This window comes from Gambusia affinis, linkage group LG06 (genome assembly GCF_019740435.1).
Source record: "Gambusia affinis linkage group LG06, SWU_Gaff_1.0, whole genome shotgun sequence".
Lineage (NCBI taxonomy): Eukaryota > Metazoa > Chordata > Actinopteri > Cyprinodontiformes > Poeciliidae > Gambusia > Gambusia affinis.
The window spans coordinates 22,953,804-22,976,996 of record NC_057873.1 but is presented as its reverse complement, the minus strand read 5'-3'; the positions used below and the strand labels follow the sequence as shown (position 1 = coordinate 22,976,996).

The window sequence follows — 23,193 nt, the reverse complement described above, 5'->3', positions numbered from 1 at the left end:
TACCATGTTCAGGGATTCTTTGTGTTAAACAATCCTCTGGCTCTTTAGTCGTTAAAATCTTTAAAATCTGAAAACAATAAAACTTTACTAGGATTTTTATTTAGAAAAAAAAAACTACTATTCAAATGAGCTCCAGCACTACTTTTAAATGGAGCAAAGCTCAGTAAAGTCTCCATCGACTAGTTCAGCGGAGGACGAAATGTGTGTGTGTGTGTGTGTGTGCAGGAGAGCATTAAGTGGGCTGTAATGTCTGCGTGATTTCTGCAACAGCCCTTGCTTGGGGTTGGCCGGACTGGCCCACAGCAGCGGTCCCTGTCCTGGTTCATTTGGTCGTCTGGTCAGCTGTAAAGACGATTGGAACAGATTGCCAACACTCCCTCGAGAGACTTCAACACCGACTTGGCCAAGAAGCCTCTCTCGCACGCTGCTCCGCACGCGTGTGCTCTCACATGAGCGCACAGGCAGGCCCTCCGCAGCGAGTTTGGCGCGCCCAGTTTCCCCGTGTTCTTTGGAACCGGGCTTCCGAAGAGGAAGTCGGCGAACATGTTTCGCCCCGGCGAAATCTGGCATGGGGCGCACTTGTTTGCAGCTAGGCAGGGGAGGCTGGGGCCATTTTGGAAACGAATATCTCTCCATCTACCGCTGGGAGGGAGGGGGAAAAAGTAAATAAAAAAAAATACTCGTCGCTGATAACAGTCACGGGTAAACAAATCCCATTACCGACAGTTATCAGAACTTAGGTGTACGTCTGTGTTCTCAGCTCTCCTAATGCAATTTCTTCCACTCATGTGCAGACAGAGAGAGGCCGTCTATCTGACTAATTCTGTCTAATTACTCTAATGAGCCACAGGTGATGATACAGTGCGACTGATTAATTAAATGGGAGGCCCCAATCAGGCATGTCTGATTATGCCAATCATATTGACTTCAGCCTAAATGAGATAACGGGAGACAGACGCACTTTAATTGGTATCAAAACTTTGTGGAATTCCTTCTGCCCTCACCCACCGACGATGACGAGCCCGATAAGCCGTTGGAATGACAACAAAGTCATTGTTATGTACACAGTATGAAGTCAATCTGCAGCTGCTGTCTGTACCGACACGGTGATCAGGAGTTTAAGGCAAGGAGGAGGAGATAATACACGGCCTGGTATTAGGCCTGGTGCTCTGGAGAATAGCTGGGAATGTGAATCCCACAAAAAACTATGTCGGTTGTAATAAGTTATGAGTTGTCCCCCTTTACTATTTGACTGAAGATTGAATAAAACAGTCCAGCTTCAGTCAATCAGGGAACACAAATTTAGGTCCGTCACGATAAATTTCACTGTACGTTAAATCATCTCAGAAATTATTGCGATAACTGATAATGTTGTTGAGAGACCATTTTCAAGTAATTATACTGAGAGTGACACAGTAATGCAAGTTTGCCCTCTCGAACACAAATAAGTGTTATTTACAAAATAAGAGTTAAACACTGGAACAGGAAGAAGTTTTAAATACCCAAGATAAAAACCTGGCGACCAAAAATAATTAAAACAAAAACAAACACCACTTGAAATCAACATCGTAAACAGAATGAACTATGAAGTCTCCAAAAACATTACCTTTCAAAAAATACTGCTCATCAGAATGAAAATTATCAAGCTCATTTTAATTCATCATGCAATTAATTGATTAATTGCTTATTGCCTGAGCTATCAGGCAATAGGCAGGTCATGGTAACAAAATGGCTCCTAAATTTATGGTCATCACAGTATCATTGTGTGTAATAATAACCACTTTGATTGCAATAAATAGTACGCCGCAACATATAAATAAAATGCTACTCATTATCCAGGGACTCATAAATCGAAAATGAAACGTTGTCAAGAATTTATCTTTTGCAAATTACACATGCATAGAAACATTTACCAAGATGTTTGCTCATCACATGATTTCATGACACTGTGTAGCTCTAATGACCACGGTGGGAATCTTTTACCATCTCAAGATTCAATTCAATTCTGATTCTGAGGTTCAATTCCAAATGAACCTTCCACTCAAATTGGTTACTCAAAGATTTCTGCTTCAATCTAAAGGTTTGCAAAGCATCCTCGTAATCTACTTCACACGGCTTTGCAAAAGAGAATGACAAATGGAGACATTAAAGTGTCTGTCACATTTACAAAGTTTCAAACATTAATCCATACTTAGATGGAACTGTTACAAGTAGTATCACATGTTACTTCCACTTTGCTCATCTTGGTTAAGGCACTGGTGAGTCACGACCTTCTTTTTGGTCTGTAGGTAAAGCGGTAGAAAAGCCTCTTAAGTGCAAAACTTACAGGATGGTATGGCATACTTTGGCTGTGTGCATTTGCAGCTTTGACTTCAACAAAGGCAGGTTTCAGTTGAACCTCTTTCTTTTATTTTTGTTGTGACCACTTTGTTTTGGTGCTATCCACCACGAGAACATTCCAGTACCGGCTGTGTGGTGACGTCAGGGCATCCCGCGTCATTACAAAATGGACGCCGAAAGTCAGTGGATTCCTTTTTTTTTTTTTTCCCCCTAAATCGACTGAGAATTTATGTTGATTCTGAATCACAGAAGATGAGAATCAAGATTTTTTTATGCAAATTGATTTGGTGTGGATGTTGTTATTGAGTGAAGACTGTTCACCACCAGGTGTTCAAAAACAAGTCAAAGAAGTTCAAAGGTTTAGGATGTTTCTTCACAGAAAACTTTATTTTGTATTATATATTGAAATATGTCTTACATTCAGCCAGAAGGAGAGCAACATTTTCAGCAAGGAACTGGAAGGTTGACTAGACCACAAAGTTGTACTACTAGACATGCTTTCAATCAACGTCTGTCAGGGAATTTTCTGCATTTAAAAATATTGGCGGCCTTTTGGAAATCTTACTTTAAAAGTTAGTTCAGATTATTACCATCAGTAATACGTTCCTTATCTGTAGCAGAAATAATCCACTGAGCTTATAATAAGTAAACAAATCTTGTTGAAACTAAAAATGTTTATATCAGCAACACACAACGCTATGTTTGCATGTATTTATAATTTCACAAGGAACCATTGTCAGGTTTGGTGGCGTTTTGTTCAGGTGAACAAAGTTTCTGTTATTGCGTGGCATTACATTGAACATCAAACCAGGAGGTTGGTGAATTAGAAGTCATCCTGATTGACTCAGTGGCAGGTGATGCGTACGATAATAAAACACCTTTCTACTAAAGCTAAGGGAGCCTTTACCAATAATCACAGAACCTCGCTTCAAAAAACCCAAATAAAAATAAATTATTTCTAATATCCGCATTAAACAGTCCATTTTTTTCCTAAGCTAGCTATGCTAACTGGCAGGTTGAAATGCTAAAGTCATTAAAATATCAACTGCAACTCATTCTGCGTTTTTAAACCCTGGTATAGTGCAATTTCCCCCTCACACAGTGTGACGTCTCCGCTCCCAATACTATTTTAACAATTCATTCTCAATCATAGCAGAAGGCTAGAAAATAAAAACAGTTTTGACATACTTCGGACATCGTACTTCCTAAAGTAAAGTCAGAATCAATTAAATTCTCTATCAGCACATAAAAGCTTTACAATAATTTGAAATTGCCAATAGAAATACCAATCCTTTGATCCATACAGCCTGCAGGCCATCGTCTACGAGTTTAACATCTACAGTAGAAGCTCTAAATTTAAGGGAGACATTAAAAACACATGCACTTTAGGAGTGGTTACCATAGAAGCCCCACTACAGAGGAAACTAATATGAAAATAAAGACGTCAAGTTTTTTTTATTACAAAGTGAGGAGCCTTTTACAGCCTTTGTACTTGGCATCATGACACAGATGTTTAAGAGATGAAGTTCTTTTTTTTATCCTGCAAAAGCAGGCACTAATCTTTCCTTTCATCTCCAACATGTCTGAGGCTGTTATGCGGTTATGATAGTAAACAGTAAAGGCGTCTGGAAAGATGTCTTATCTAAAGATCTACGAAGCCTACCTTTCAACCCCGCCCCCACTCTTTCACCCGGCACAGCGTTCCAGCTCCACGGCGGCTGACTCGTTCTGTCTGCCAAAACCTACTTTGTGTGTATGTGTGTGTATGTGTGGAGGAGCTGTGGGGTGGCGGCTCAGTCAGGAGCGACAGGCACACTCGCTACGACGACACAGTACACGATCGCAGATCACAGACACGCCCCCTACCCCCTCAAAACACAACAGCAGCAAAGATAAGAGCCTGCCATCCTTGCTTGCTTCCCTACCTACCTTTGACATAGCAGGTTAGAGAGCTTTAAATATGCCAGCAGGCGCCGCTTTCAAAAACAAACCACAAGTCATATCCTCCATTTTTGCTTTTCCTCTACCCTACTTTGGAGTGAAAAGCCACAAAGTTTTCAAGCCAACGCTATAGTTTCAGTGCAATGATGATTTCAGCCCGTGTGTTTGCGCGTGGGGCGGTTGGGGAACAGGAGGGGAGGGGGGGAGGCCTGACGCTCCACAGCCTAACAAGACGCTTGTGCTCCCTGAGCGTTTTGCTCCTTTTTTTGAACACAGATCCATATCTACCAACAGCGCGGGAGCTGTCAAGACTCACCTCAGCCGTGCTGACGCAAGCCCGGATCAAAAACAGCCTTTTTACACCGCCGCTTCGTTTGTATTGATCCATGTTTCTCTGCTGAGAGACCGGTTGTTGTTTTATCTCCCCTACATCCAAAGCCTTAACTCTCTTGAAGCTTACAGAGAGCGAGTCATTATTTTGCCTGACCTATTGTCTGACAAGGGAGATTCAAGGGCCTGGGCTGGGCCTAAATACAAATATAATGAGACTAAGATGGTTTCTGGCGTAAAGGAAGTGCAGCTCACTTGGTCTCATTTTGCGGAGTTCGAATTTCGCTGGAGGCCCGTGTCACAAAGGGTGAGTGGTATGGAGAGCGCGATGGGAGAAGAGGGGTGGAGTGGAGGGGGGCGTACGGCGATATGCTGGGGTGTAATGCATTGGTGAAAGGGCAAGATTTTTCATCCCTGCGTTTACAGGGTGGAACGGCGAGGATATTGAGATCCGAGATAGGATCAGAGGGTAGTGAGCTGTTTCGGCTACGATAAAGGCCAGGAGTTACAAACGCAACACCGGTGGAGAGAAAGAAAGAACCGGAGAGACACAGCAAGAGAGAGAGAGAGAGTAACACACCTCTCATCCCTGAATTAATGCCTCCATTCTGCCAGGAAGCCATTCTGTGCCAGTGAGGGTAAGATTGGGGAGGGGATGAAGGAACAGATACAGACTAGAAAAAAATGGAAACGTGATCATAGAGTAGGGGGGGTGATAGGGATTAATCAAGTCCAGAGGAGGGGGAGGACAAGGGTTCTCTAGGCCCTACAGCACATAAACAGGCCTGAGACCCAAGGCTGTGAACTCAGTGGTGCTAACAGTTGACATAACGTGAAATGCAAATGGTTGAAACTTGACATTAACTGATCAGTGCCACAGATTCTTCATTGGATCAGAAGGCACCAGCATAAATAAATATTCCAACCTTTATTTGGTATTTATTATATAAAAAAGCCCATGTTGTTTGATATGTTTATAGATCAAAAGTCATTTATTCTTCCAGTTGTGATGTACTTAATGAACAGAACCAGATATAATCAAAATCTGATTTTGTGGGTATTTTAATAATCAGAAAAACTGGCACATCCTGAACTTTGGACGGTTGACTGAATCATTCTTGCTTTACCAAAGTCGTTTCTCTACTTGCATATATACTCCTAAAGTTATTTAGCAATATATATAATATTTTAACTGGGATTCTCAAGTAAAAGTATAAAATAAACATTTGGACACTTTGCTCTTTTTATCTTTGTATTCTTTCTAGCAAACAAGTTTGGCAGCTCAGGTAGCAAGGCTGCAGTCAACTGTGCAATTCAACCCTAGTTTTAGAACAGAGTTACCTTAAGCAGGGCCTACCCCAGTGTATTATAAGCCTGGCAAGCGACCAGGTTTATACTGATTTTTTTCTTTTTACTGCCTGACCTGCCGATTATCACTTTGACATTTCTTTTTTCCAGGGTTAAAGCACCTAAAAATGTACAGCGAGTTCCTTCATGGAAAAAGAAAGTTTTAACCTCCAGCAAATGCAGGATTATCCCAATATAGTAATCAACCTAACCCTTATCAGATTGTTATTAAACTAAATAACTGTGTATTGAAGTACCTATCGCTGGTTACAAATCAAAGATGACAGGGGTTTTTATTTTTGTTGTATTCAACAGATGGATTTCTACTGCTACTTTAGCACTTTAAAACAACAGGAACTGTGGCAAAGTCCTGTACAGATAAAAATTAATAAACGTTCAAAATATGAAAAGGACAAACAAAAGACAATAGAAGCAATAAAACACTCTAGAGGAAGAGCAAAAGTCTCAATGTTTGTTAAATGCCAAAAGATAGAAATGTGCTTTAAGAAGAGTTTTAAAAGTGGACAGTAAATACTTGAATACCTACATAAGTACCAATCTACACCTTAAGTACTGGTGTGTTGCATACATGAATCACAGATGGCATCACAGGACAATGACAGAGTTCCAGGTGCGCTACAGCAGAGTCCCACTACAGACACCCACACCTTCCTCCACTCATCTGCATCTATTTTTGACCCAGAAAGCCTCCGACCCTTGACAACAGCGCGGTGTTCAGTGCTCTTCTGCTCTCAGTTCGTTAGCCCATTTCATTTGTTGTAATTCACTTAGACTTCTATATAAGGACGACCCGCGGCTTCATGACGCTGGCACAGAGACGGCACGGTGAACGAGGAAAAGGGAAAAAGAAGAAAGAGAGGGTGTCCATCACTCACGTGCCTCTGATAAATCACAACCCTGCTCCGCATGTCTCTCCACCTCCCTCACCCCAACCCACCCCCCACTTTTAAATTTAGCCTCGTCTATCTGTTGTATCCAGTAATTTTCTAGACGTCTGATGACACATCAGCATGAGCTGTGCCACGGCCTATAAAAGCAGCATGTTGATTTCTTTGCATAAATTAAAAGGCATACATCAAAATGCCCCATTAGGTTAGGCATCTCTCTGTGCCCGGACTGTTTAATGTGTCTGGTCTGCGCTGTCACTACTTCCTAGCGAGGCCTCATCGTCTGACCGAGTTTGACACCCGCGGTCTATACGATCAACGTCAACAGGACGTGTCCAGGGGCTTTGACTTACTCAGCCTTTATGAGCAAGACTTTTTCTGCACCGCTCGCATGACTTTTGAGGGGAAAACAGTGCAAAGGAGAGAATGAGCATAGCTAATCCTTGCCATAATGACAGAATAATTAGCCTGCGTTAGGCTAAGTAATGAGCTGTAATTATATCATTTATTCTGTGTTGAGAAAATGTGATATAAAGGCTGCACAATGAAGGAGGAAGAATTGAGCTCAGTGGGAAGTAGGAAGAAGCATGTGTAAGAGCTCAGGCTCTTTCTATTGATTGATCCAAACATCAAACGAACCACTAGAGTAATGGGGAAGAGGGGGGGGGAGTGAAGGACAGCTAAAAGCTATTTGGAGCCTTCACTGCATAAAAGACTTGACCTGTTCCACGCAGCCTACATATCAAAACCATCAAACAGCAATCAATAGACCAAAGCGGTCAACTCAACAAACCGTCACCCTACTAAAACATCAAACCCCCAGCCCGAGCGTCGGATGATAGGCTACACTCGGCTTATCCATTACCATCAGATAAAGAGGAGATAAAACACAGAGCCTAATCCTTTCATGTGTCGTGACAGCCACAGCAGCCTCCGAGGCATTCCTTCAGTCTGGCTCTCAAATAGTTTTATGGCGGAAGGCAGCCATTCAGCCAGCCAGCCAGCCAGCCAGTCAAGGCTGTTCTGGTCTGTTTGTCTTATTTCACAGTTTACACGCTGTTTTATAGGTGGTTATTATGGTCGCCATGGTGATACCATACGTTTTTATGGTCTTTTGGTCTGAGGGCAGAGAGTGTAATAAATGAAAGAAGAAAAAAAAGAAAGAAAAAAAAAAACACACATGAAAACAAAGCCTCGCAAAACACACTCCTGCTGTGGAAAGGTCTTGCGTACCTCCCTTCCTCCCTAGCTCTTTATCAGTCTCGCCAAATGCCTATCTTCCCACTTTCTGCTTCATGTGAAACATGGATAGGCCCACAGATTTGTCCTCTCATTCCACATCTGGAGCTGATCAGAGGGCCTCCTGGAAGTTGAGGCCTCCGGGCCTATTAATAACCGTACCGCTGAACTCAGGGTCAGACAGCAGTCAGCGGATGAGCCTGTGTCGACTAAACACACACAGTCAATTCCCCCTCCCCCTTACTCAAGAGGGCAACTCTCACTTTTGGGAGAGGAGATGGACGGCAACGCGGCTTAGCATTGAAAATCCAATTGAAAGACTTAGATGACAGATGATGTGCGTTATCCAGCTCTGGATGAGGTACACAGGTTCTGCACCAAAACTGAATCTTCTTTAGTTGTTTTGGTTAAAAACTACTTTCTTTTTTTTTAAGTTTGAGAAACAGCTCATTTCACTTCTTGCCTCTCATTATTCGTTCCCCCTCCTACGTTTTGAGTATCTTAGTTGTGGAGTAGGGGGAGAGGCTTGCTAGCCCTGATAAACTAGGAATTTGAAGAGGCACTTTTGAGAACAAAAGGTTGAGAGTTGTGATTGAATATCCACTCACAACTGTGTATCGTAATTTTACAATAAGCACAATGAAGTTCTCATATGTAACAATCATTAACGTCACTTAATTGATCTCTGCTAAAAGATTCAACTATTTCCCAATATACTACTGTAGTGCAATGCATGTCAGTTAGTTAGATTCTCAGGGATTGAAATATCATTTGCCACACGACTGTTTGGCATCTCATTTATATTTTCTTTTCACACCATGACTCTCTGTTCTTCACATCCAGAAAGATTTCCAAACATGCAAATTTGTCTTTTCTTTTGTCCATAAGCAATGGAAAGCTGTCGTAGCCCTCGAGTAAACTTGCAATCAGACTAATCCTCAGAATGCCAAGAATGCCAGAAGATAAATCAATCAATCAATCAAATTTTATTTGTTTAGCACATTTCTGCAGCAAAGCATTTCAAAGTGCTTTACATCATATCAGGCACAAAAACATAAATGTGGTCTGAATTTTTGAGCTACTAACAAAATTGGTTTATTTTTCTGAAAATCTAAATACAATAAACTTGATTTGTTATTTCATAAATTACGTTTATGTTGTTTAATAAGTCAAGGCATTCATTTCTTGAAAATGAATGTGTGCTTATATTTGTTCCAACAGAATGTTTATGACAAACCGGCAAATTAAATATGCTAAAATAGTAGTAATTTGCTCAAATTGATGGTGTATACGCGTATTGAAGGAGTTGCTACGTTCTCAGTAGGATATTTCCATCACTTCCTGAATTAATAGTCGAAGGACATGGGGCGTGGAAAGGTAAAGAGTTATGCCCAGAAACTGGTATTCAGTCTAAAATCTTGTGATGTATTTTTCCCCTCACAATAACGCCTCAAACAAGTTCAAGTTCAAGTAGGCTAGACCTACTAAACACAAGACAGATGGTGAAGTCATCATCTGTTCCTGGTAAAGGTTAGGTCTGTCAGACAGCCTAGGTCATGCTGAGGCCATAAGGGTCACGCCACCTCTGAACCGTGGCTCCAGTCTGACAGCTGCGTAGCCCAAAGGTTAGCGGGGGGGGGGGGGTTAGTGGCGTCTCGTGGTGCTCAATGAATTTAACAGCTATTGGGCATCATTCGTACTGAATTTCCCACGTTTCATTGGACAATGTTGGGGATCAATTTTAGCTTAAGCGTCATCATAGTCCTACCTAATGACTAAAGCTGGGTACAAGCACTTACCATCAACATCGTGCCAACTGTGAAAAATTTAGGCTCCTCCAAATGACTGCAGTAAATATACACATAAGCAGTTTGAGGTATTTTTCAACAGTTGCTAAAAAAGATTTTCTTCACTTCAGCAAAGTTTTCCCCAACATAACTACAAAGCAAAAAGAAAAAAAAGTCAGCCAAGACCATATCCAAAGCAGAGGACGATCTGGAAAGCAAAACCCCGCCTCCCCGCCTCATCTGACACAAATATGCACCTGTGAATACAGGGTAGTTGAATCATCATAATCGGTGGTAGTTTTCTGCTGAGCCTAGCCAGCAGTGCGTGTTATTTTTAGAGGGCTGACACAGAAGCAAGCCACCCATTTACTATGTGAGAGGCCAGAGGAACCGTTGCATCTCTGGTGTAAAACTACTGAAATGAGGACACCGGGCTCAGTACAACTAAAAAGGTAGAGGTTGAGTTTACCAAAATCCACAGAAAAATAAATGAATAAATCACAGATATATGAACCAAGACTAGCTCGCTTTGGTGTTTTCTGGAAACAGTCGCCGTTTCTATACCTTACAACAACAAAAAATATATACATGTTAAACAAACACATTTTTGTTTGCATTGAACAGAATCGAATAACGTAACTGCTCAAAAGACTAAGAGCAACTGAGAAGAAAAGTTGAAAGACTTATCGGATAAGACTGACGGATCGGCCCTTAGGGCTGACTATGGATCCAGCAACAAAAGCCATGATTGACACTGAAAATTACACAGAGTGAGCTATTAGCAGATAGCAAGGCATATCATAATTCAATCCCTACACCATCAAAGTGCACCAATATCATAATTCAATACTAGGAACCATTAGGCTGCTCCACACCAATATCATAATTCAATCCTGAGGCCATCAGCGCTTGCCAATATCATAATTCAATACTTGGACCATTAGGACACGCCAATAGGCCTATTAGAATTCAATACCTATGGTCAATGATCTAACAGTACACTGATACTGGAGTCATGGGTTGACATGGGATAAGCTCTCCACATAGGGCCACTCAGACACTTTTAGCCCAGCTACACCGTGATAACTGGGAGATAAACAACACTAAAATTAGGTACCAATAGATTGGCTTTAGATGCTGAAGGCCGCAGAGTATTTGGTAGAGAGACAACTTTCACTACGTGTTTCAACACAAACACAACATATGGAGGACAAAGTGCTACAAAATTATAAATCCGCTCAGTAAATCTTCTAAAAAAAAAAGGATTCTCGTCAAATGAATATTCACCTTAGGCGTCATCAGACGTATCCTGATAAAGTCAGACTATTTCCTGTCCTGCACGACTGCATCTGCTTGAGTTTCCCCCGTCGACGTCTTTCTCAACACTTCTTATGATGACAATTATAATCACCATCAGTTGGGCTGAGTCATAAGAAATCTGAGCCTTAAGAAACAATCAGGTTTTTGAAGGTAGGATTTGCCAAACTATTTTTATCCCCCACCAATTTTCATCAAATCGACTTATGTCACAATATTACATTCGATCTTTATGAAGCGCAAAATGAATCTGAAAATAAAACTTTTTTTTTTTTTTTTTAAACATGACATATAAGTTAATTCAATGCTTAAGTATTTTAAAACGTTAGTGATGATTCATCTGTGACGGTAATGCTGTATATTCTTGTTTTCACTGGGATTCGACACTAATACCTGTATCAAGCAACCCGTAGCTCTACTTCCCTTTTAGAGTCTTTTTTTAATACATTTAACTATTGAATGATTAGTTTACACATATCAGCAGCAAGTCAGACCTGATAAAAAACTTGAAATCGGTCTCTGGAAGTAAATGCCTGATAAGTGTATCGCTGTAAAACAGGACATATTTTACTGACTGATGAACTTCTCATAATTTGATAACGCAAAGGCAGAGAAATGTCAAAAGGCAATTTCTCACTAGCAAGAGTTCTTTTATCCAACTTTTCCTTAAAACATTAGGTACAACACATCACTTTGGCTTTTAAAAAGCTTGAAACAGAAATTATTTTCAAACCATTATCTGATAATAGTAAGTCTAAGACATTGTTGGTACATAAAATGTTTTAGAAAGTGAAGCGCTTCAGACCTGAAAGGTAGAAAGGTCTAATTACTTAACCGACTGTTGTTCACTGTTTTGTTTGTCTTCACAAAACATAAAAATTGAAGTTTTAAAAACACAAAACGCCTAATTATTTAAAGAACATGGCGTATAGTCATCAGTCTACATTTCTGAGAACTTAAGAGTCCACCTAGCTCTTAGCTGCAGACATCTGTTTTAACTGTGTTGTCATCATACAGTTTTTCCAAATAACCGAAGGTAATCAAGAAATATTGGCAAAGATATTGCCACTGTTCTTTCCATTCTTACGCCACCACACTTTCACTTATGAACTTATGAAAATATTAACTTTTGGCTGACTTCTTACGCTCAGTAGCACACCACAAGAGTAGATTTCAACTCAAAAGGAGAACTAGCTTCAGCAAGGCATGAGTACAGAGCAGCACAGTAATGTATGCTATGCCTCTGTCATGAGACACGGTGAAACTCTATGATGCTGTAGGTGAGGGAGACTCCAAGTGGGTCTGGAAATAAAGCCTGCCACTTGGAATTAGGCCTCAGGAAACTGCCCCCCCCCCTCTCTGCTCTTGTTGCTAGTTGGTCGAGGAGGTGGAGAGGTTCATCAGTGGGAGTTTGATATTTAAAGTTAAGGCGCGAAAGACGTACAGGTCAGGAATTTTGATCGACTACAGCCACATTTTAGTGAAAAAAAATAATTAAGTAAATAAGAACAAGTGGGGTGAATTGTGGCTTTAGTTTCTCTACTTGCTGGCTTATGATCCCAGCAACAACCACACAAACAGATAGAAGTCTATAAAGAGTTATAACAGATGTTATTGATTTTACTGACACAGCAACTGCCAAAATATTATTTAACACACGCTGTCATCTAGCGTTCAGATTTCTGTAGGGATTTGCATTTATTTAATGAGACAGTTGCTTGTGATCAAATATTACTACAACCACTACTACTACACGGGTTATTAAAGCAACAGCAAATACTGTGGAGGGGTGTCGCATCTTAGAAAAATGGGTGGAAACATGTATTTATGTTATAAGCAACTATTGAAGAAAAAAAAAGTGCTAATAAATGACATTTTGGCCAAGCCAAGCCTTTTCCATTTTTATTATAACCCCTCAAAGTATTAACCGATATCTTACTTTGTTGTCATTTTAGAGTTACTAGAGATCCATCAGTCAGTAGTCAGAATCAGATTTCCCTGTCTGCACTGATCCAGCCAGCCCCATCCTGTTTTTGATCATTTTTAAATCTGTTTCTGATTTTCTAAATAAAAACCAGATACAGTGTAGGAGCATACAATTTGGTGCATAAAGAAGAACAACCTTGTTTTCTCTGAGACTTAATACCCCTACTATGAAAGAACAGGATGCACATTCTTTCTTACTTTTACAAACATATTGGGATTCAGTCCAAATTGGAATTGGCAGTTCCGGCCACAAAGACGACCGGAAATCGCTATTGGCCAGGAAACATGTGACCACTGCATCCCTAACTAATTACGTTATCTTTAATCTGAGTTTTTTTTTTGCAGCTATGGACAGCTCTTTACAATATTCAGACAAGACAGAGCACAGTTACAGTTCTGATGTCTGATTAAAGTGCTTTTAAACTCAGTGAAATATTTCTCAAAAACATTTAAATCAATTGGGTCTCTTCCTACATCATTTGCAGGTTGGGTAGACCAAGCAGAAACTTCTTAGAAATGGAACCAAAGTGAGAAGTTTTTCAGGACAGTCTCTACCTAGAAACACTGGCCAATATGGTAAACATGAAAAGTGTTTGTTTTTTTTGTTTTTTCCCTTTGCCCTCTTCTCCATGAGCATCCCCGACGCCTTCACAGTCAAACCTCTCAGACAGAGGACAAAGACCCTACAAGAGCGGACCCAAGGACAGACTGGAGACCTGACATACACTTGTTCTTTTTTTTTATTTATTTTCTGACTCATGCTTAGTCGCTCAGCACCACACAGTGAAACTTCAGTCCCGATGCCAGGTTCTGTCACTGGGCAGAGCAACGAGTTGGCTACGGTGAAACCATGACGTGATGCCCCACAACCCCCCCACACCCCCTCCACCCCACCCTACCCCGCTACCGTCCCTCGGTGCTCCCCCGGCCTGTGCAGCAACAAGAGGGGTAAAAATATCCCGCCAGTGGGTTCAGACGACCAGCTCATAAATTAACACTAAAACTCCTGCAGACAACAGCGAGCCAGTCGTTGAGAGATTTATACCACTCGGGTTGCCACCGGCCGCAGCTCCGGGGTCAGTTTACAAAATCCTTTTCCTAAATTTACCCATTAGGAGGTGGTGAATTAAGAACAGCGTCCGGATCAATTTCCCCCTTCAAGTTGCTATTTAGCTTCGCGCTACTCGCGGACTATTTTGCTTTTTTTGCTTTTTTCCTCTCAAAGTGGCATCTGGGGTGCGTTTTTTCCTTTTCTTTTTTTTTCCCAAGGAAATATTACGAGGTGAGATGTGGGGCTATTAGGCCTAAACTGGGATTTGTGTGTAACTGAGCAGTCTGTTCTTAATTTTCTCAACTTGCAGAGAAATAAAAAAATAAAAAAATTACAAGCTATAGGTTCGGGCACGGCTATTCACCCGCGTCTTATTAAGGAGAGTCTGTAACGAAGAGTCATTTCTCAAGCAGACATGCGACGTTCCGGCGAACTGCTTGACTAGGTCTTAAAAAAATACGCACACAAAAAAATAAGAGGGGAAAAAGAAGGAAAAAAAAAAACAACAGGAGAGAAGAGTGATGATCCCCCTCCCCTCTAAAGAAACTCAACTCTAATGGACAGAGAGGGATTACAGACGTTAAAACCTCCTCCATCTGTAATTCACTGTCACCCTGCCATCATCTCTGAATCACTGATCCACTCTGCAAGTGTGCAAGACCTTGCTAAAAGCCTCACAGTTGCACCCATTTGTGTTTGTAGTGGTGGTTGGTGGAGGGGGAGAAGAAGAAGAAGAAGAGGAAGAAAAAAAAACTCATGCAGAGACAACTTAACAGCTTACTGTGCTGTTTCAAAGCACTCTCTGTCCTCTAACAACCACCTAGCTCGTTTTCCCACACAGGGAATGGGACATACTGATCAAATAAGATTTTAATGAACATCAGCATTTGGAGCGAGGAACAGACGCCACGACTGCTTAAAGCTACTGACATCCCGGCTGGGGTTGGAGTTTCATCTTCAAATAGGGAAAACAAGAAAGAAAACATTCCTGAAAGGAAAAACAGGCGACGAGCACGTGTTGTGTTGTGTTGTGTGTGTGTGTGTGCGGGACCGCACGATACGTGTATGTGCGCGGTCCCGTCTCGATCGTCGGGAAAAAACGCGAGACGAGGAGTCGACCTGGCTGACGAGGCCGTGCGTTGGTTCTGATCATATCATGCCAGCCACATATTAGCCTTAAAAATAATAATAAAAAAAGGGAGAAAACATGGGGGTGGGGGGTAAGAAGAAAAGGTTGTTCTCTGAAGGCTTTCCTCTAGGAGCCTCTCAGTGGGAGGGAGAGTAAATAAGATGTCATCAATAATAGAAAGTGAATGTTCTGAGCGGTTCTGCACACTCACACACACACACACACACACACGACGCACCAGCTCCGGCTGATTCCTCTCCTGCAGACAGGCCTGCCAACCGCCAGCCCTTTTTTTTTTTTTTTGCACACGCTCAGATTCACTGTCCTGACTAATCGCTTGTGATAGGGGCCTTTGCCATAATTACCCAGGGCTTTATCGCAAACTTATGCGATGCATTTTTTATGTCCTGGCTGCTGGCAGTGCCTCCACTGTCCATGCTGGCTGTCAATCTATGAAAAAAATAAATAAATTAAAAAAGAAATCATAACAACACAACAACGGATCCCAGACCAGCTCTCTCAAACACACACACATATAGTAGTTCAGACAGGGCAAAATAGGTGAGAGCGGGGTGAAGGGCCAGAAAGAGGAAAAAAAAATGGAGGAGAAAAAAAAAAAAAGGAAGGGAGGGGGAGGAAGGGAAGTCAAGGATGTTGGGAGGGGGAGGAGGGGTGATGCACGGCGGCGGAGATGCAATGATCAGCCTTTTCCTAGTCGTCTGACTAGTCGGCTGAGATGGTGGCCCATTCCGATCTTTTCACGATGACGATAAAAACGGAAAACATGCTGCAGGTTCTCTGACAGGTCAAACCTTTAAAATCAGAGAGAATTTTTTTGTTTTATTTTGTTTTTTAACAAAAGGAAGATTGCCCTCATTTACGCCTCAAAGAACTTCCCATTTGGTCGTGCACTTACAGACCAAAGTAAAAACTTGTTGTTGTTTTTTTTTTTTGTTAGGGTTTTTTTTTTTTTGACAGATTCAAAGAATTTGAACGTAATGCTTTGAGGCATTAAAAGCCTCGGACGACTATTTGGTGCATGTCATCAATTTATCAATAAAGTAACTAGTTTTTCTCTCCTGCATTGTGTAGATCCGCACTGTTGAGAACGGCAGAAAGTTGATAAAACATGGGTTTTTGAGAAGGAGTTTGTTAAACCAGACAAGGACAAGCGAATGTTATCTTCAAGCAAGTTAGGCAGTACTTTTGAAATCCGGACAAAAAAAAGAATTACAAGGTTACCATGATGTAAGCATGATAGAATAGCGTCTAATAGTCAACTCAACTGCTTCTGAACAAAAATAAAAAATGTTTCAAGTTTAACGGATTCAATGTACACCAAACGAATCCTTCGAAATAAAGCATTTGCTCTCAAAAAATAAAACGCTATTTCTATGCTTACTTAATAAATGGGTCTTTTAAGATCAAGACAAACATAAAAAATAATAAAATGTACAGACTAAGTAACTGTACATTCAATTATTATACAACAGTAACAGATTCTTGGGTGGTGTGTGTGTGTGGGGGGGGGGGGGTCCTTCACAGAGGGGGCTTGCCCAGGGAGTCTTTCATGCAGGGACTGCCAATGTGCCTAATAGATAGATAGTGAGGAAAGACAAGAGAAAGCTGTCTCAGATTTCTTTTTTTTTTTACATAATGCATGAACAAGGGGGCAACGAGTAGGAGGACCAAATAGGATCAAATAAATAGGAGAAGTGAAGCCTTGATGATGTGGCATAAGTGTAACACAAAGCCCGCTGGGAAGACTTGCTCACTGTCCTTTTGTCTACCCAGTCATCAGGGCATCATGACCCAAATAAAAGTTTAAAAACCCAAAGCTTGTGCAGCATTCAAAATAATGTATGAACAATCGGGGCTACAGTCTACATAATGCAATCTTTATGTTAATGACGACGGGCGAGCGGGCAACTAATATTCATAAATGATGATTTGAAATTCAGCAACGCGTGTTAAATGCCACGGGAGAAAAAAAAACACAACAGTGCCATTGTCTCGCGCGTCTTGTGATAGGTCAAACATGGTCTAATATATTCAGGCCCAATGTTGTTTTTTTGTTTTGTTTTTTTTTTCTTCATATCCCCTGCGTGGAACGCAGAAGGTGTTAAGAGGATGAGGGAGTTACATTTTAAGGAGTTTACCATAATTACAAGGTCGATCTGTCACATTTCTAACATTCGCGTTCTTAACTGTCCCGTCCTGTCCACTTCCACAGACGTGGCAATGTCTGTTTAAAAAAAAAAAAAAAAACTCACTGTGAAGTGTGAATGCCGACAGAAGAGTGGGGGGAAAAAACGGCCGAGCTCATCAAGCATAATCACCGAAACGACTTCCATATAAACTGTTCCAAAACCGTTAGCCGATAAGGTTGCTAAATGGGTCCAAAACTTACTAAAAATGTGTCAGCAAAACAGCATAAAAAACCCGAAGAGCTCCTGTGGGTCTCAACGGTTGGTGTCACCACAGCGCCACCGTCTAATGAGTCGCACTTATTTTTTTCTTCCCCGAAATTATCCAACCTTACAGCGGCTAAAGCGTCGCGGCTAACTACGGCTACTACTCGCTCCGGTAAAAGTTGAACAACACGCAATAAAGATAGCCAACCGAGAGCTTCTTCTCCTTTCCCCAACGCCAAAGCCCCGCCGTTTGGCTTTTATTTCGGCGCATCCCCCCGCGGCGGCGCCCCGGCTTGCCCGGCTGCAATGTCCGATCGATGTTGAATTGAACAAAGAGGATCAATTTCTGATCAGCGAGAGAGCCACTTTCATCAATGTGAGGAAGAGGTCCTGGATTCTCTTCCGAAACAACCTACGAGGCGGCCACCGAAATAAAAACACAAAACGCAGCCCCCGGTGAGCGGCAAAGCGACCGAAGAAGACGAGGGCTAGGCGGTTAAAAGGGAGGTTGAACTGACCTGTAGTTGTTGTAAGTCAAAGCGCTTCCAATATTGAAACATCGATCCTGCATTGGCCGCCATCTTGAGACATATTGAGACAGGAATGAGATGCTGATAGAGAGCGCGGGGGTTGGAGTTCAGTGGCGAGGACTGGGCTGCCGGAAGACCCGGACTGGATCGCAACCGCCACTTGCTCCGTAGACAGCTGCCATGTGGAGCGGACTCAGCTCATATGAATGTCTCCTTAATAACGCCATTATAATTGCTTAAATAGCATTTTATTAACATTGAGAAATTACAGGTAAACAACCAAACTAGCACTTAATTACAGTGACTTTTGTTAAACTGAAATAAAAATGCGCAGGAATAAGTTTTGATGTTTTCACTTGCTTATTATTAGTAACTTCCAAAGTTCAAGTTCATATTCCTTGAACGTTGTTACATATTGTCATCTTATAACGACAAGTTTCAATATATTTACTGATATTTATCTGGTAGACCATCTCTGGGTGATGCATGAATGTCAAGTAGAAGAAAAATGATACATTATTTTCTAAATGTAGCTAGTTTTAAATTAGAATCTCTAAATGCAACATAAGAAATAAGAAAAAAAGGGGAGGGGGATTATGATCTAAACATTTTAAGCATTCTTTCTTAAAGAAAGTGTAGCTCAAACACACCATTGCCATCTGGCTTCTGAAATTTAAGCAATATTTCATATTCTATTAATGCTTTATTTTGTTTTCTATAGGCAGATTTTTTTTTTCTTTGTTGTTGTAAACATTAACATTCACATGATTGGATGTAAAATCTACAAACAGGACAATTTAAAGGGACCATTAATTAAGTTTGTGGTGAGCGGTTGTTTTGGAAGCTCCTACAATCAAATTCGGTTTAGGCTCCTACACACTATACACTCTTCATAGAGTACTAACTGGGCATTTAGTTCATATTTGTAACACAAAGCGTATGTATATTTATATCTTGCATTGTTTTGTTCATTTTTATTACAGGTAGTTTTGGAGATCATTTCACTTAACAGCTCTTTGCCTTTTATTGTCTCTTTATGGCCGTTTAGCTTTTCTTTATGGTCCTTTTGTGTCTCAGTTTTTCACGTTTAAATCTCTTTATAGTCATTGTAGTCTCTTCATTAAGGCCTTTTTCCAGTCAATCTGATTGTAGTTGTCTTTGCGTCTTCCTTGGATAATTGTTTCCCCAGACTCTGCCACATCACATTCACAAAGTTCAATATATTTTTATTGGAACTGTATTGTATAGACCAGGGGTGGGCAACTCCAGGCCTCGAGGGCCGGTCTCCTGCAACTTTTAGATGTATCTCTACTTCAACACACCTGAGTCAAATAATGAGGTCATTAGCAGAACTCTGGAGAACCTGACTGCACTTGGGAGGTGATTCAGCTGTTGGATTCAGGTGTGTTGGACCAGGGAGAGATTTAAGAGTTGCAGGACACCGGCCCTCCAGGACCAGGATTGCCCACCCCTGATATAGACACACGGTAGTTCATAACTATGAAGAGGAAAGAAAATGACACATGATACGTGGTTTCTTACATGTATCTCTGTCCTTCCACTTCACAGTTGTGTTTTGCTATGTGTTGGTCTATCACAAATAATTATAAAATAAAAAAAATAAACATTGTAGATTATGGTTGTAGTGTGACATAATGTGGAAAAGTGCATGGAGTTAAAATACTTTTAAACGTTTTTTCCAAAAGATTTGGAAAAATTGAAAATTAGCAGGCTTTTGCTCAAAGAAAAAAAACCATAAGATTTTCTTCAACAGGATTCCAATAAATATCACATTTAAGCTAAAACTAAATGTGACATTTAGTATTAGACTGGTCCTTTTTGGAAACAGCAGTTAGTCACTGGCCTTCTTCTCATATATACGTGCATTTAGCACAAATTCAACATAGTGCATCCTCACTGTAAGAGAATGGACTAGAAAGACACCCACACATAAAACAGATACGTTAATCAAGCAATCCAACAGGAGGGAGACCTGAGGGACAAAGCAATTGTAGTTTAGTCAGAAAACACCAAAAATAAATGTATGTACAGAGCCAGAAAGTATTCGCAGCACTTCGCTTTTTGCAGGTTTTGTCATGTTACAGCCTTATTCCAAATTGTACTAAATGAATCGCCTTCCTCGAATCCTCAAATAGCCCATTGTGACAACTTAGAAAACCTTTTTTTTTTTTTTTTAAGTTTCGCAAATTACTGAAAACGAAAACATTTTAAAAAGAATCACATTAACACAAGTATCCCCAGCCTTTGCTGAATACTTTGCTGTTGAAGCTCAAATTGAGCCGTTTCCTTTTATCATTTTTGAAATGTTGCTACAGCTTAAGTGGAGTTCACCTGTGGTAAATTCAGTTGTTTGGATTTGACTCAAACACACCTGTCTATATAAAGTCCCACAGTTGACAGCAGGTCAAGAGGTCAAGCACCAAGCATAAAATTTATGTATTTGTTTGTAGGCCTCACACATAAAGTTGTCCTGAGGCAGAAACCTGGGGAAGGATCCAGAAAAGGTTCAGCTGCGATGAGGCTCCCAATGAGCTCCGTCACTGGTGAATGAATCTTCCTGGCCGGCCATTTAAACTGAGCAATCAGGGGGAAACGGCCTTATAGTCAGGGAGGAGACCAAGAACCCAACGGTCATGCTGTCAGAACTCTGTGAAGAGAGGAGAACCTTCCAGAAGAACAACTGTCTCTGCAGCAGTCAGCCAGGTATGCTGGAGCAGTTCCTTAATAAAAGGAACATGGCAACCCGTCTGGAGTTTATCGTGAAGGACTTTCAGACCATGAGAAATAAAATCCTCCAGTCTGATGAGACAAAGGTTGAACTCTTTGGTGGGAATGCCAGGCGTCATGTTGGGAGGAAACTCCACTATCTCTACAGTGAAGCATGGCGGTGTTAGCATGATGCTGTGGGGATGTTTTGCAGCCGCAGAAGCTGGTAGACCGGTCAGGATAGAGGGAAAGATAAATACAGCAATATCCAGAGGCGCTCTAGATGAAAACAGCCTGTAGAGCGTCTTGACCCCAGACTGGACCGATGGTTCATTCTTCAGCAGGACAACGACCCAAAGCGCCCGGCCAAGATCTCAGAGACGGTTTCTGCCAGAGGTGGATCAACACAACATTGAAAATGGTCTGAGCACACTTATGTGAATGGTAATATTTGGTTTTCTATTCCAAATAAATTTTCAAAAACCTTTGTCCGCGTTGTCATTATGAGATATTTGTGAGTAGAATCTTGAGGGAAGAGATTAGTTTACTACATTTTGGAATAAGGTTCCACAAAATGTGGAAAAAGTAAAGAGTCATGAAAAGGTTTTGGGTTATACATATATATTTCTCATTAGATTAAAAAATTTTTAAAATAGCGAAGAATAAACATATGTAGCCTCTGATAAGAATCATATAGTGCTCACATAATATAATTTAATAGCTCATAGAAAATAAACAATCATAAAGAGGATAGTGTTTTTAAATAAATAAACAAGAAAAATACATTACTGATTATTTTGCTAACATGGTTAGCTTCTCAAATAGATTGAAACATAACAATGAATTATTATTAACCTCACTCAAGATAAACTGAACTGATGCCTTTAGTAGCATTTTCAAAACATCCAACTAAAAATTAAATCTCGCAACTCATTGAAGCGTGTTCTTTTAAATAAGAAATAGTGTGCATGAGGGACAAGAATGCCGGCTAATTCACAGCTGTAGCCACCGGGTCGGACTTGACGGCAACTTGAGAAATGTCGTCTTAAACATGTGATTTTCTGTGAGTACAGTAATTCATCTAAGCCATTTAAAAGCCAGGGATTCGACTACACGCATCAGTTTGTCCAATAGTCTTGTTGCAGCAGGCAGTGGTCAGACTGTCAGTGTGAATCCAGCTCCGCTGCTGAAGTGACCTTGAGCAGTGCACTGAACCCCGGCTGCCCCCATCCACTGCCCCACACCCTCCTCAGCCCCCCCACCGGGGGGCGTCACTCCTGCAGACCGCGTCCCCTGACCCTCAGCGTGTCGACGTGCCCAAGAGAAATATGTAAAGAATCTAATTACACTGTATGCATAGTTTGCCCCGGATTCCTCAAACTGTTCTGCCTAATTCACCTTTAAAGCAAAAGCAAAAACAAAACAAAAAAACCCACAGCACCAGCAGCAGCAACAGCAGCAGCAGCCTCCACCGAGCCAGAGCTGAGCCGCTCCAGGTTTATCAAGGTGACACATCTGCTGCACACATTGTTTTCATTTTTAGCACTCTGTGGCTTCCCAAATTTAAACTTCCACGGCGCATGTGTGTCTGCGAGTGTGTCAGGGCCTGCAGTGTGGAAAATCCACGCCCGTGTTCACACTTTCTTTTAAAAATACATATATATATATATATAAATATATATGTATAAATAAGGCCGAGAGCGATTACCAAAATGATTTCATAGCTTTACCTTTTTTCTCCAATTTCTTCACAGCCGCTGCACTTTAATTGTATTCACCCAAAAATAACAGGAAAATTTGCCATAGATAATAACACCTCTTTTGCCGCATGTGTGCGGACACAAAGGTGGGCATTCTTGTGCCTGGAACTACCTCGCCTTTCAGGCCATTACTTGATTTGATTTGAAGCTGTTTGTGTCTCCTCCCTGGAGCTTGAATAAGGCTCCGTTCATTCTGATATGCAACCTAAATAGCTGTGCCTTATTTCATACTTCATTTATGGGTATAATGCAGCGATTTAAAAGGCCCACTGCGGGTTTTCTCATCATCAACGGCAGCCGGTCACATGGGTTTTATAAAACACATTGGATTACCTCGGGCTGCATGAAAAACAGATGCATACGTGTTGATTTAATCATGAAGACGTA

At 41.1% G+C, this 23,193-nt stretch overlaps 1 protein-coding gene across 3 annotated transcripts in view; it reads right to left on the bottom strand.

The window, feature by feature from the left end:
* cux1b (cut-like homeobox 1b) overlaps positions 1–18,455 on the bottom strand; it is a 91,439-nt gene extending 72,984 nt beyond the window's left edge. For all 3 annotated transcript variants that reach the window (XM_044120431.1, XM_044120428.1, XM_044120430.1), the window contains exon 1: positions 18,308–18,455. In XM_044120431.1, coding sequence (XP_043976366.1) covers positions 18,308–18,370 — 63 coding nt within the window. In that variant the 5' untranslated portion in view covers positions 18,371–18,455. The remainder of the gene's footprint in view (positions 1–18,307) is intronic.
* Between the last annotated feature and the right edge of the window lie 4,738 nt (positions 18,456–23,193).